Here is a 15,034-nt window from a genome sequence, read left to right on the forward strand (position 1 = left end):
AGGGTAGACTAACATATTTTATAGTGTTTTTTTTTAAATGTTGTATACTAAAGTCATATCCTGGGCCGTTCGAGTTTTGTCTAGGTTATTTTTAATATAAATATTGACCTAACATAAATAGAAACACGACAAATTGATTTTAAAAAGTCACTCTCATTTAATAATATTTAACTTAATGGAACTCCTACGGCAATATTTCAAATTAGTTAGTTTATAGTACAGAAATAATTCGATTTTTATTTTATGCAAATCCAGTTTTTTGTCTGACTAATTAATATGTATAAAGTTAATTGAAACGTATCAATTTTGGTAATCGTAACCTTCATTCTATGTAAATGTGTTCTTCATCCTCGACTAGACTATCAGATCATCATCGTTTCTTCTATCTAACTTTGATATATAGACATTTTGTCATTCTAAATGTCATTATATAACGTAATCATGTAAAAAAAAAAAAAATGTTTTTCGTGATGGGCGCGTCGATAAACTGTGGGCGTTGCTCATAGATGATTTATGAATAAATTGTTCTAACTCTACGCACGAACAGATGCAGTTTTTGAAAGATGTCTTCTTTAACGTGTTAAGTTGCTGAGTTAACACGTTAAAGAAGAAAACATTTACGGGCGTAAAACTCTGTAAATTATCAGTTAGAAGGTAAAAGATTGTCTTTTTTATAAGTTCGTGGATCCTTAAAGTATTTTTCTTTCTAGGAAAAGTTTATTTCCGTGCTGGATTAGCAAACCCGTGTACTATTATCCTCGACCATTTTCCACATCGCGGGTCATATGCAAATTGTGTTGTGACTGGTATTCGGATGTAAAATATTTTTTTATGTAATTCCGCGCCGATTCACACAAATTAAACATTTATCTTTATACCTTTGTAATTCCTATTGTTAAAATGGCCTTTACTTGCACCGTATCCGGCCCGAGGCTGTATTATACAAGCCTTTCAGCAACAATTTCTCAGAGAAAGGCGATCTTGACCCAAATGCTTTTAACGTCGTCCTTGTGTTGGAGGTCATATTCACACTGCTGTATAGATTATAGCTATCTTGCATTAATAAAATCGAGTTTAATATTGGATTATGGAAATTCTGGAGTTACCAAATCATCCAATTTTGTATTGTAAGCGCGCGCGTTTATACTGTTGGACATTAGAATGAAGAACACAAACATCAGTAGCCTTGCATATTGAATCCTTGACTCTGCGATCGATTGATTAATGGAAAAAGTAATGCGTTGATCATTTTAACCGCTTTTTGCAAGCAAAATCGATAGGAGATGACGTGAAAAGTTTTCGAAGCAGTTTTGGCATCGAAGAAAGCGGTATATTAGAATAGAAATTTAGCAAAATTACTCAAAGATTAATTATGTAATAACTTACGTGATCTTAGTAATAGGCACATAAATGGAAATGCGATTTTTAGATGTTAGGTAAGAAAGTTCCCGAGTTTTCTTCACACGTTTCGAGCCAAAAGCTATTTCTCCATTAACGCCAAGGACGAGAAAAGCGAGCCAAGGACTCTACTTTTCTACATTTATCCTTGGCCGCCTCAGACCACAGGTTGCCACTGACCCGACGGAGTGCCATTGTTCGACTTACATTACGCGGAGGGTTTGGTCAGTTACGAAATTTCGACTCTTGGCTCCTTTCGTCATCTTTCGATGCTACAGAGATGTAATCTTCTCTCTTGTAAATTTCGTTTTTTTCCTCGAATTTCTGCTGAATTCCGGAAGATAAAAATTCATATTTGTGCCAATATAAAAGGATATAATTTAGAAACTTTGGGTTTGGTTTTCAAACTTGAGTTAGGAGATTACTTTAAAATGGAGACAGAATGAGGCTAATTGGATAAACCTGGAAATTCTTTATCCTTTAGATAAATTTCACAAAATAAAGTGGCCAAACTATTTAATTCGAGTTAATAAATTCTATTTCTTTAACAAGTTTTTATTTACATCTCTTTATTATATTAGTGATAAATAAATTTATTTTCAGCTATCGATCATAAGAAAGTTTTCATTTTTTCAGCATAATTTACAAAGTCAATGTTTATGTAGTTTTTTTTTTAAAGTAAAGATTTGGGTCGTGTTACGATGTCACGGTGTCTGTCCTTGATTCGACCTACGTGTCAGGTGATGTAATAGCAAAGCCATCACTTAATTGTCCATCTCTCAGGTAACCGACGAGAAGCGTAACTTTATGGTAAAATTCCGACAAACACCATTGTAATTGTGAATTACCATTTCAAGTACGAGTTTAAAGTACGAAAATGTAGAATCGATTATTTTAAATCTCCAGTTTCGTTTGTAAGATAAAACTTTTTTAATTTTAAATTTTGAAAAGTAACACCGATGTAGACCGACGAATGGATAACCGAGTGAGAAAATATACATTTTCATAGCGTTTTTCATTAAATTTATATTTTCTATTATATTTATAACAAATGAAAACATCTATAAGCGATCCGGTTTATCACATTTACGATATATATATATATATATATATATATATATATATATTTTTTTAATTCGTAAATTGAGTTTGAAATTTCAAACTTTTACTTCATGCGTCATAAATTTTAAACAATCGTCGTGTTTCCTTGCACAAACTATCCTTTCTTTCAGCATAATTCGTCAATAATTTTCCTCTCGTAAATTTTAAAATGCTGATCCTCACGGAAGATTGAACAAATTGGATTTGATTGATTCTCGTGAAAGATCTTCACTCGCCCATGAATGAAAGATCATCAATATTAGTATAAATTTATTATAGGATTACAATTTTTAAGTGAATTAACTAAAAGTTAGACTGGATTTATAGACATCCGAAAGTATATTTTATGTTTAAACTTATGATGGATCACTGATTGAACCATTAAGAAGCTTGCATGATTCATCTCAACCTCAATCTGCAAACTGATTTCACTTGGATTAAAACATCATTCCAAGTTGCATATTTCTATTTATTACGTTACTTAACATGTAAACCCGTACACGATCTCGTTTAGATTATTAATTGTTATTATTTAATGGAATAAATAGAGATTATTTATGACGTCGCTCCATACTTTCGTGTTAAAAGTCATCAACCAACAAAAAAAAAAAAAAAAAACGTCGGTTTTAATGCCTATTCGCGTTCGAAGAATTTTTAAAATGCTACAAATTGAAGTTAAGAGTATTATTACTGAAAATTTGACAGGTGCTCGGGGGAAAATGAATACCTGAGTTTTTTTAAAAGCGAAAAATTAGGTCACTTAACGCTTAATTCGTAAAATGTCGAAGCTTCGTAATCATTTGTCACTTATGTTTTGCGTAAGAAATCTTTATTTGCATTTAATTGGGAAAATTGCTGTTTTTTTAATGAAGTTTTCAATTCAAGAAATTGAAATTTAGACGAGATCCTTCTTTATTTAACAATTTGTGATATAAACAATAACAAAACAAATATCATTTTTTTTTATTTAACATGGAGAAAGCCCTTTGTATTTTAGTTCGTTTTCTTAATTCGTTTTAGTTTTTTAAAGTCTTTAAACAAATGCTGAAAACATAAAATATAGCATTTGGCTGTTCGAATAAAATTTGAATCCATATCTCAGAGTATTTAACAGTTCCTTTTCTCTTCTTGATGAGCTTAAATCTTTCGCTGACTAGTAATTCCGGAAATTGCTTAAAGATGATAGAACAAGTTAGGAACATGGACGGACGTCTCGTATGGGGCTTCTTGCACAACTTGAATATATATATATGTATATATATATATTTATATACACGAACATGAAAGTGACGCGTCGAACATGATTCTTTGCGAAAGAATTATAAATAAGAATACTGTCTTTGTAAATTTTATGGCAGTTCTTGAATATATGAAAAATTGAAATTTCAATACTACCACATAGCAGCAGCCTGTAGATCTATATTCACATCCGTGGGTCGAGGACGACTATCGGTAGTGAAACTTGTTAATTTTCTATTTAAAAAAAGTAAAATTAATAAAATTTCTTGTAAAATACTCTTATTTAATAGTAAATATACGTACCTCTGCATAGCAGAAAACGTTCCTTTCCTGGCCGCTTCCCTTTGGGCGAATTTTCCAAAATGGTGCAAACTGACCGCTTTTTTACCATTGATGATGGTGCTGATGTCTCCATCATCTTCGAAAGCTTCATTCTCGTAAGCAGCACGAGCCGAAGATGTTGCCCTCTTATCTTCCGATCCCCCCATTAGAGAATCAGGTTTGACAGACGTTCTTTCTAATCTCTTTCTTTCGGGAGTGGGGCTTGCCGCTCCTTGCCCCACGAAATATCTGTATGGAGTATCATAATCCACTTCCAGAATAGTGGAAAATTTGTTGGGATACAGAGTGTCCAATATTGTGATAGTGGCACCTACCAAAATTGCTACAACACCTGTAAATATATATCATATAATACGTTAAGCTGTATATAATATTATAATATGAAATATTTTTCTTATGATATTTTATTATAATATAATATACGAATGACGATTTTTTTAAAATATTTAATCAAATTATTATTCAAAAATTAGAACTTCATCCAATTTGGGAATTCTCTAATCGAATGACGTGGCCCAATTTAGAGACGGGTAGTGATGACGTCAATTATTACGTGGAAGAAAGAGGGACAAGGGCGAGCTCTCTATCTGAGAACATTGACCTATTTGAGAGGAGTCGAATGGGATTTCGAACGCCCACTCGTTCACTCGATTTCTAGTAGTAAACACAGAATTGACTATATTCTCTTCCATTCTATTTTTATAACTGGAAAAACCCTTTTCGTATTTAAAAATCTTGTTTAACCGAATTAGACACACACCCACGGGTCAAAACTTTCCTTTTGTCAGTGAGTATGGTGCGTTAACCTGTGCGGTATAAGCCTACATAAACATCTTGCTAGAGATTGATTTACATTGTAGTTGAACATGTTATTGTTGATTTGATACGTAGTAAACACTTGTTATTCCTCTGGTGTGTTACCACAATACCTTCATTCATTTTGCCATAATTGGAGGAGGAATGCATGTCTTGCAGCTCAAGAAAGGGACCAAAAATCAGTACCGTACAGAATTTTCAATATAATATTCTTTTGTCTAATACATAAGAATTTAATTGTAATATTTTGAATTTCAAAATAAATGTTATTTGCTGCGGGATGCAGATTATAATGTTTTCCTAGACCTTTGAGGCATATAATTTCTAAAATAAATACCCGGAATGAAGTTCATTATCCTATTTCATCTCGTCATTTTGCGTCGTATCGACAGAAAAATACTCCACTAAATTTAAAACCTCTTCACTAAGATATATCATGTGATATTTAAATTTACAAATTGATCCAAATTTTATAACAATTATTATGCGAAATTATAACGATTTGAAAGGAGACGCATTTATATTCAAGATGGCGCCGATCTCAGATGTGGAATGCGAATGTTTTGATTTTCTTATATTATTTTTTAATAAGAAAAGAGACTCACCTGCTACTAACACCAACCAATAACACCATCCGTATCGAAATGTTAACTTCGTATCTTCGAATGGTATAACTAAAGGTTTCTTTGGCAACAAAAGAGCATAAATGGCGTTTGTGAAGAGCATAATAGCGCCTACTAATTGCAAGGTATAAGCTCCGTACCTTGGAACGGCACACAATAGAATATTCATCACTAACCACATGGAAAAGGCAGCCCTAAATGTAAAGAAAAATTTAGAAAATAAAACTCTTCCGTTAACAAGAATTTAACATTTAAAAAAATATAAACAAATCACGAAATTTCCGTATAATTTTTTTCGCGTTGATCAGGATTTAAAAGCATCAGAAAAGCAAGAAGCGTAAATATTTTTAGATGATCGATTTTCTAGGTCCTTTTTTATGCAATTCAGGAAGAGAAAGAGTAATCAATAGTACACCCATTATTATTAATTGATTTCAAGGTCGCACGCCAAGAAAGAAATGGAAAGCGAACTCACCAAAGTAAAATGTAGGAATAGTAACCAGCTTCTCTATACCTTCTTCCCCAACAAAAACCTTCTAAATCTTGACTTAAATATTCAGCTATTGTTAATATAGGATATGGCAATCCTTTCACTAGAGCTTTCTTATATTCCATCTTCAATTCTGTGGCTGAAATCGGTTAAATTTCATGTAAACATGAAGTAACTTAAAACATTACAAAACAATAGAACCTAAAGAGAAATTCAGATCGGTTAGTTATTATGAGGCTTAGATAACATTGTTCGATATGGGAGGAGGTGAAGCGGCCTTCTTTATCACACTTAATCTAGGCTGCCTTAGATAGGCTCTGTGACCAAAACCGAGTCGAATAGACCCAGCCTTGATCTAATTACCGTATTAAGAAGTGTCGAAATCGTTCATAATACCCATTAAAATTTTAAGAGATAATAAATATCCAGCTTACGTTACGATTACAATTAACACGCTCGACTTAATACGAAAAACCGGATTTAAAAAAATCAAAAGTAAAGAAAATCTTTGGCTCCTTTCACTGCCTTCTCCTAAGCAGAGTTGCACGCTTCGACACGTGTTGCTGATGCGTGCAACGATGTTCGAAAACTTACTTTCATCGAAATTTGTCACAGGTACAGAGTTTCTCGTCGCTCTATTTGCCTCTATTGTTTACAATTTTAACCACACCTCCTCCTTTGGTTAGGTGACAGGGAGCGACATTTGTCATAACCATAATCGCATTTTATTGACTAATTTAAATAACCATATACCCGTGGGAAAATATGTCGTTACCTCCTATCCAGTAGAACCTTTCGTTGTAGTTAATCTCTTCGTTACGACGGTGAATAGACGTGGCTAAATCAAAATATATATGCATATAAATTAATACGAATATGTATAGATATGTTGTAATTAATTGATTAATGTCTTACTTACCTTGTAGAGTGACATTGACGCTATTGAGTCCGATTCTGACTCCCAAATTGGCAACTATTAATTCTCTGGAGAATGCACGATACGGACTAGATATTGTTGTTTGTGCCACGTGCCAATCCGTGCCGTAATTTGATACTGAAAATAATCAATGTACACTCTATCAATCGTGGTTAAAATATATTCGAACGCGACTTTCCCTTCTGATCACGTGGAGATTTTTTCCCGGATAAGGTGTGATCTACGCACGTGAAGAGGTTACTGTCCCTACTGCGGAATAAACAGGTCAGATGATGGACTAACAATTCAGAAGAAAGTGAAGTGCTTTCGTTAACTTCCTCTTGTCATACCAGTTTCGTATAATTATATAAATGTACCCGTTAACTACACATTTTTAAATATAAAATAACAGGGGGTTGAACTTGTTAAAGCATTTCAACTTGCACCTCTGTTAATAAAAATTTATCAATTGTAAATGCGATAATTAATATATAAATAGACAACTTTCTATTAATTTATGCTGAGGGTAAAATTATTGACCCATTGGCAACTTGATTCTTTAAATAACCAATAAATAATTATTAAAAAAAACAACTTGATCGACGTTGAAGCGGAAAAGTTCAAAAGCATTCAAATAATTTCTTTAAAAAAAACAAAAACAGAAAAAAAAAACAATCGTTCCAGAGCCGGAAATGGCTTTTGTACTTTCTTTAGAAGTTTACTAGGAATATAGGACTCAGATATAAAGGCCAAAATTAGTGACTAGGAAGCGGTTATCAGGGCACGGTTTTGCATTCTAGATTTTTATAAATGCTTAGAAACAGTTTATACACTTCTTAATTACTTTTTAAAAAATGAAAATATCAACATTTAACGACGGTAAAATTTAAAGAGACGATCAAGAGACTGGCATTTTTGGCGGAAGTTGCAAAACAGGAAGTCGATTACAGAGTGAGCGAGCGACCCGGGCCAGCGAAAGTTTGGCCGGCAGAAAAATCGGGTCAAGAATTAATCGTTATTCTATATCTGGGTGCGCCCAGTAACCGGAAACAAAACGACTTCTAGCTCGATTTTCGATACTAAATAATCATTAATTCAATCACGAAACAACAAAAAAACAAAATTAATAAATAAATTTGAAGTAATTTAACAGGTCGTACTTACTTAGAATAACAGCTCCAACAAATAGACTGGTAGTTACCGAAATAAAAGTAGAGAGCCTCTGGAAAAGAAAAAAACAATTATATATATAAGACGAAAATTCGCGTATAACGCGCACTTTATTCTTTTTAAAAATAGCGTAAATAATTTTTAATAAATGAGAATGGTAGAAAATTTATCAGTGGTCACCACTGATACAAGTAGCGAAAGTTTTTGTAGTAAATTAGCAAAGAGCTGCATTCATTTCACTTTCATTGTAATTAAGAACTACATCCGTTTGACGAGGTGGACTTTAGAACGAGTCGTTTATCATAAACGAAAAGAATCCGAAGAACAATAGGTAGATAGGGTCAAATCGGACAATAACAAGATAATAACAACGGTCAGTGGCCTTTAATAAACAGTACGACAAGTTGGAGATTGGAAGAATTAAAATTTAAAGTTTTTGAAATCAAATATTTACAGAGTCAAAATGGCGATGCTAGTCGATATTTATAGCATAGGGAAAAAAAGGAAAAGTGGTGAAAAGCTTTTTATAGGGAAAGTGACCCCAAACAGCTGATTCAACAGACAGGTAAATAAGCGTTCAAGAATTCCAGACTCCTCGAAATTATTACAAATTTTGACAATTTTATGCTCCAAGTCATTTACATAAAAATACTTTTTAATAGCTATATAGCTCTTGTATAATACTTATAAGGAGCGTGTAAGTGGTAAAACCTTGGCCTATTTTTATAAAACAGCCTTCGGGTGCCACAAATCGGACTTTAAAATCTCTTTATAAGATGTACGAATAGTTTTCCTCTCTGGCGTCGAAAATTACATATTATTTGAGACAAATGGGGGCTAGTCATATGTACAAAACGTTTATCGATGACGGGATAAATAAGAGCTTAGTAACGTGTTTTGTAAGCATATCGCTTGAGTTGACGAGGAAATAGGTCATAAGAAATGCCTCGTAAGACTACGTGAAGGACCCCCCGGAAGTCTGTCTACGCATTTTCTTATATGAATTTGATCTCCTCTCCAAATCAATAAATAACCTTTAACCTCTTATTGTCAACCGCTTATATAGCTTTTCCAATAGACTAATTGCAGAACGTAGAAATTAATTAGCACTTGTTATGTAAGAGTCGAAATTTATGTCATCAATTATAAGTGTGATTACAAATTTCACTTCGTACAATAGGATTATTGGAAACGTACCCAGTACCCAGCACCAATAAGAGATAAGAATAAAACAATATCTCTCTGAGACAACTACAAATTACAATTTATATTAAATTTCTTGAGAAACCTACAATTTATGTAGATAATAAGTACACGGCCATAAACACACTTTATCTCGATCGATCGGAAGCAATAAGCTCGACACGATTTTTTGCATATTTCTAATATCTGCAGAGTAATGAATATTAAAATTACAGAAAACGAATAACAAGGAATCGTGGGTTCGAACTCTCACTAAAGAAAATAGAAAAATGGATATAATTTTTTTTTTATTTACATGCGACAACATAATAATTAAACTGGCGAGAGACAAGGTAAACCGAGAGGTCAAGGTCCTCGAATTTTACCCACGTTCGCACCAAATGGGGCAACATAATCGAGTCAGGTGTGGGAATTCCCGAAATTGTACTTCAACTGTAAGGGTTATAACCTCGATTTTCAAAGTTTAAAATAATAAATATAATTATAATTGAGATACTTACTTCTTTTCTAATCCCAGGAAAGACGATCAAAAATGCCAAGAAGAGGGTAGAAAAGCTGACATAGATGATGATGTTGCGAATATCTTCTACGACAGGAGTTCTATTTGAAAAACTATAGAGTGTGGGTCCACCGTTCGTCCGAAAAGCGTCGAACCAACCTTTCAGCATGGTGTGAACTGGTATACGGGATAATAACTAAACACATAAAGAAAAGCGATACCGTAATGACACATTCGACGGTACGGAACGTCTGGCAGATATTCGAACATGGGCCGCCGTCGGTCGACTGTCGAACACCTCGAGTGTCAAACTTTTAATGTAAGCCGACTCGGGCACCGATTGAGAAACCGAAAAAAAGCCACCGAAAGTGGCCCACATAATTCCGAGCCCCGTAGACGTCACCACCGGAAACGGTGTCAAGGGCCACGGGTGACGACGGTCCAATCGGAAACGGATTATCCAACACGCCTGCGCGATAGTTGCAAAATGAAAGACCCAAGATATCGGCAGTAGATAGACAGGCAGATCCTTTTCTAAAGACCTGCAGTTCTTTCCATCTACAACTCCAAGTCTGACTGGTTGCGAACCGACACAACGACGACGATGCGATCGTCCTACTTTTACCTGCACTTCCGGCATCTACCCGTACCTAGTTTGCAGGAAAGGCAGTTGACTTGCCTGAGAGAAACGCGCTCCCATCTTTCCATTTATATAAATTAGACCGATAACTTTTCTGTGGGCGGAAGATTTTCGCTTCCTATTCGTTAAGATTACACCCGCAGCCCTTCTGTTCATTTCTTCCCATTAACATGCCGTAACTTATCTTTAACATATCGTAACGATAAAAGACATCGATTTAAACAATTAAAAAATGTCGCGTGTGGAAACTAAATTACTCGTCATTTCAATTAGTGTAATGGGCAATTAATTAATGGACGAAACGGCGCCATGTTCGAAAATTTATTAAAAGCTTATTAAATTTATTTTTTAATAATAAAATTCTTTAAAGGAATCTAATACTGTATTTCACTAAACGCTTAAGGCAGATTTAGTTTCGACGCGACATCTGTTGGCGTAACTCGAAATGATTTTTTAATTTAATTATTAATATTCTTTAAAATTAATTCTCTTCACGCGAAACCGTTTTAATTATATTTAAAATATTTTCCACAGTATTTTTAATAACACAGCAGTAGTTTAAAACAGGTAAGCGATATTTTACGAAACTAGTTATTACAGTCGGCATGGTGAATCGAGCCAATGCCTCAAATTCCATGTAATTATCCACAATAATTATCATATGATTAAATTACTTTTCATTTACTTGATAAATCCTAAACCGTTTTCTAAGATATTTTACATTTTAATCGAATGAATTCATCCCATTCTTAACTTTTCTCCTATGTATTCGACATGCGATTCTCGGTAATTCTTAATTATGCCATCTCCTCGTGTATCGCTCAAATTATATAAACAATTCGCCGTGATAATTAACCATTTAATTTTCACCGAAATTTTAAAATTCTCAACGAATTAATTTAAATTTTATCACGTCAAAGAAGCTATTCACTTCGGACATGTTAAAAATATTTTTTTCCATGACTTATTACAGCAATTTTCTTATCATTTTCCGTGAAGGGAATTCATACAAAGATAATGGATTTCACTTGACTTTTAAACTTTTTTCAGTGGGTTTTTATTTATTCGTTTCTAACGTCGCGCATCGCTTAATTACGCTTCTGGAATTGTCCTTTTGGGTAATTTTTAAGTGTAAAACCCAATAGGACTTTAAAGCTACGTTCGAAGAGTTTGTTCCTGACTTTAAGATCATCTTTACGCTATCACAGAGGAAAAAATTGTTGATTTATTATCAGTGAATCGTATTTAAACTGCAGTGAGCCATTATTTTTCATTGAAAAGCTTTTTAATTTTTTAAATTATTTATATTTTTAACAGACGAAGATGAATGGTTTCGCTTAATGTATTGTAGAGAGACCACTCCTGTACTATAACATAAACGCTCACATGTCAAGCTCACAGTAAAAATTGATAATTATTTTTTTATTTAAATTTAAATGTTAACAAAACTTTAATAAAATTCTTATAAACAAATATATTTAATAAAAATTATACATTTTTAAAAAATCATTCTCGCTAATCTTTTAATAACGGTATTGATGTGATAAATCATCATCGCGCCCTCTAGAGTGTATCTCGAGATTTACGTATATATAAAATTTTACTGTGTCGCCATCTTCAGTCAAAATTTCTTATTAAATAAGAAAAATGCGAAAACGAATAATTTAAATTTAAAAATTTTATAAACTTTAAACTATAATGAAGATAACTTATTAATTATTATAATAATATTTTATTTATTAAACAATGATATAAATAATTTTTAATCGTCCAATACGAAATATTTTACAATATATAAATTTTTTAGTTTCCAGTGATTAAAAATTTGTATATATTTTTTTATTTATTTTAAATAATAATAATAATAATAATAGTTTTAAAATTTTTTATTAAAATGTATAAAATTAAATATTTATTACGCGATATTTTTAAATTTAGTATATAAAAATTTTCCTTCTAATAAGAACAATTCCAGACAGAAACTGAATAAAAATTTAAATGTATATATTTTTTAATTTAATGTTAAAAAAATCACCTCGAATAAAAATAATAAATTTAATAAAATTTATAAAAATTTTGATAAATATAAAAATAAAGAATATTAATAAATTCAATTTAAAAAAAAAAAAAGGTAATAACTAAATGAAAACTCATTGAATAATGATGAAAATAATTTAGAAATGAAGCTCACCTCAGTTACACCGTTTCATAGAAGCCAATAATCTGACAGCCACACTCCTTTCATGGTCAACTTATAACGTGACTTTCTCCGCAATGACGTCACTAATCTCCTCACCAATCGCAATTTTGAAACGAAAAGAAAGTGAAAGTTAAACAATTAAATAAAGTAATCTCTGACGTTCGATAAATAAAAAATTATGTCTATGAATCGTTTATTTATTTTTTTATTCTAATTCATTTGAATATTTTATCAGTTTTGTTAATTTTTTAAAATATTTTATCATTTTTCTCTTGTCTTTAAACATTTTATAAGTGTTTTAGTTTTTTTCATATATTACTACTTTACTTATAGATTTCTCGTAAGAGTGGTTTATATTATTGTATAGGAATATTATTACTATGACCAGAGATATAGCCTATTCCTTTGGGGGCATGAAAAAAAGATCAGAGGGAGAGGATAGTGACCACTGATCCTAGAGGCATTTCGATAAACGTCACTCTAAGAATTACGGGTAATTACAACTAATTATTTATTATTCGTATATTTATAAATAATGTATGCATCCCGACTCAAAATTCAATAATTTTTCCCATCAATGTTGGGACAATGCCCCTTCATATTCTCCGAAACTCCGGCCATGATACTATAATAAAATTTATAAATTTCTAGGTATTCATATACCATTGACAAATTCATACAGGATCAAGAGGAATTTATATTACGAATAATTATTTATAGGGCATGTGCATGTATGTTCCCATAGATACATTATTGTATTTATAAAAAAAATTATAAGAATATTTAGCGTTTTAAAGAATTTCTCGCATATATAAATATTCTAGAAATAATACATTAAATAATAATCTTTATAATAATATTATTCTATTTAAAAATTTTTACAGAATATGAAAAAATTTTCTGTAGGGAAATTATAACTCAAATAAGGTTTTATGGCATTTTATATGGTTATAAAATAACAATTTATAACGATATAAAATACTAGTAAACATTTAAATGATACTGTTTTATATTACCGTTTAAACAAAACAATTGAATTTGTAACAATAGTTGAGTTGTTTCTCAGGCGAAGATGTGCAGATCACAAGCCACGTGGATTACGTTTCAGCTATTGTTACAGTGGCGGAATTGCTAACTACTGATTAAAGTAATTCATCTGGACTCTTCCCCTTAAAGAGGGAATGCGAAGAATGCGAATGTTGATTTTTATTTATCGAGATCAGTTGTTTAAGAACTAGTCTGGATCACAATAGACTGTTGACCTTAATGATGCCTTATTTATAACGAGGTGAAGGTGAAATCTGTATATACATATCCACCAACGTGCCGTATCTAAATCTATTATTTGTTATTCACGTATTTTAATTTGACATTAAATTATTTGACAATAAATACCGGAGGTTGTAAATTTTAGTGGATAGCAATGGCCGACGAAAGTAAGTTCGTCAACTTTTTTATTGCTTGGGACACGAGTTGCCATTGGGGCCTTCCTTCTGGTGTTAAACAAACAGTGAACAATGACCTTCTTTATTTTTTATTTTGGTAACTTACGGGTCGCCTACGTTGTCAAAAACATCATCAGAACAATAAAAGATGAGATTTAAGCATTCTCTCTATCTTTCTTTTTTTCCCTTTAGAGAAGACAGAGATCCTTAAAGGAATGCTTTCCTTTAAAATAATATACACTTATTTTATCATTTATTTTTCTAAAGAGCAATTATTTAAATATTAATTAATTGTTTACTAATCTAATAATATTTATACACTAGGTACTAAACGTGAAAGGGCTATTGATTTCGCAGAAATATTGAAAATTTCTGTTAATATTTATCTAGAACGAATAAAAAATCTTTTAAAATAAATACAGTAATTAATGTTATGTTTACAAAAGTTAAACTACATAAATTATTATTATATTTTTCATTTTTGACTTCATGCATAATAAGCGTGGGTTTTAATAGTTTAATATTTCATATACGTTGGTTACAGTTGCATTGATGTTTTAATTGTATAAAAAAGTTTATAAATATCGTTACTTCATTTTATCTTTTTTACAATTATATCTTATTTAAAAGCCTCGTTATGTCTGCCTTAAACACTGTTCGACAGTATTTTATTTTGTTTTAATGATGATCAAATGGCCATAAATTTTTGTATACTTGACACCCCGAGGCTTCGTCTCGAATGCGAATCAGATCCTCAGGAATTTTTCGTAAGTGGATTTTGTCCCTCAGCATCCTTTGTCCCGAATTTTCTGTGAAAAAGCCATCTTAGTTCCCACGGGGCAGAAAAAATTATTTTAAAATGTCTATTTTAATTTCCATTATTCTTAACTGCAATTCAAATGTTTATGGTGTTTTTTCAGTTTTGTTGGTGTAAATACTAATGAACAAAACT

The 15,034-nt window shown here is 31.8% G+C and overlaps 1 protein-coding gene and 1 long non-coding RNA gene across 2 annotated transcripts; one reads left to right on the forward strand and one right to left on the reverse strand.

Moving 5' to 3' along the window:
- Nucleotides 1-3,393: 3,393 nt before the first annotated feature.
- Nucleotides 3,394-12,689, reverse strand: LOC136984182 (dual oxidase maturation factor 1-like). Its single transcript, XM_067281116.1, has 9 exons — nt 12,629-12,689; nt 9,799-9,993; nt 8,090-8,147; nt 6,929-7,063; nt 6,785-6,847; nt 5,995-6,148; nt 5,502-5,713; nt 4,042-4,411; nt 3,394-3,972 (listed from the first exon to the last, which is right to left on the reverse strand). The coding sequence occupies exons 2-9, from the start codon at nt 9,964-9,966 to the stop codon at nt 3,891-3,893; spliced, it is 1,242 nt and encodes a 413-aa protein (XP_067137217.1). The 5' UTR covers nt 9,967-9,993; nt 12,629-12,689; the 3' UTR covers nt 3,394-3,890.
- On the forward strand, nt 10,864-14,487 carry LOC136984184 (uncharacterized). The gene is made up of 3 exons (XR_010882161.1): nt 10,864-11,004; nt 13,005-13,130; nt 14,407-14,487. It is a non-coding gene; the product is annotated as an uncharacterized lncRNA (long non-coding RNA).
- Nucleotides 14,488-15,034: the final 547 nt, after the last annotated feature.

Source organism: Centruroides vittatus, unplaced genomic scaffold (genome assembly GCF_030686945.1).
Source record: "Centruroides vittatus isolate TY-2023 unplaced genomic scaffold, ASM3068694v2 contig_905, whole genome shotgun sequence".
In the NCBI taxonomy this organism is placed as follows: Eukaryota; Metazoa; Arthropoda; class Arachnida; order Scorpiones; family Buthidae; genus Centruroides; species Centruroides vittatus.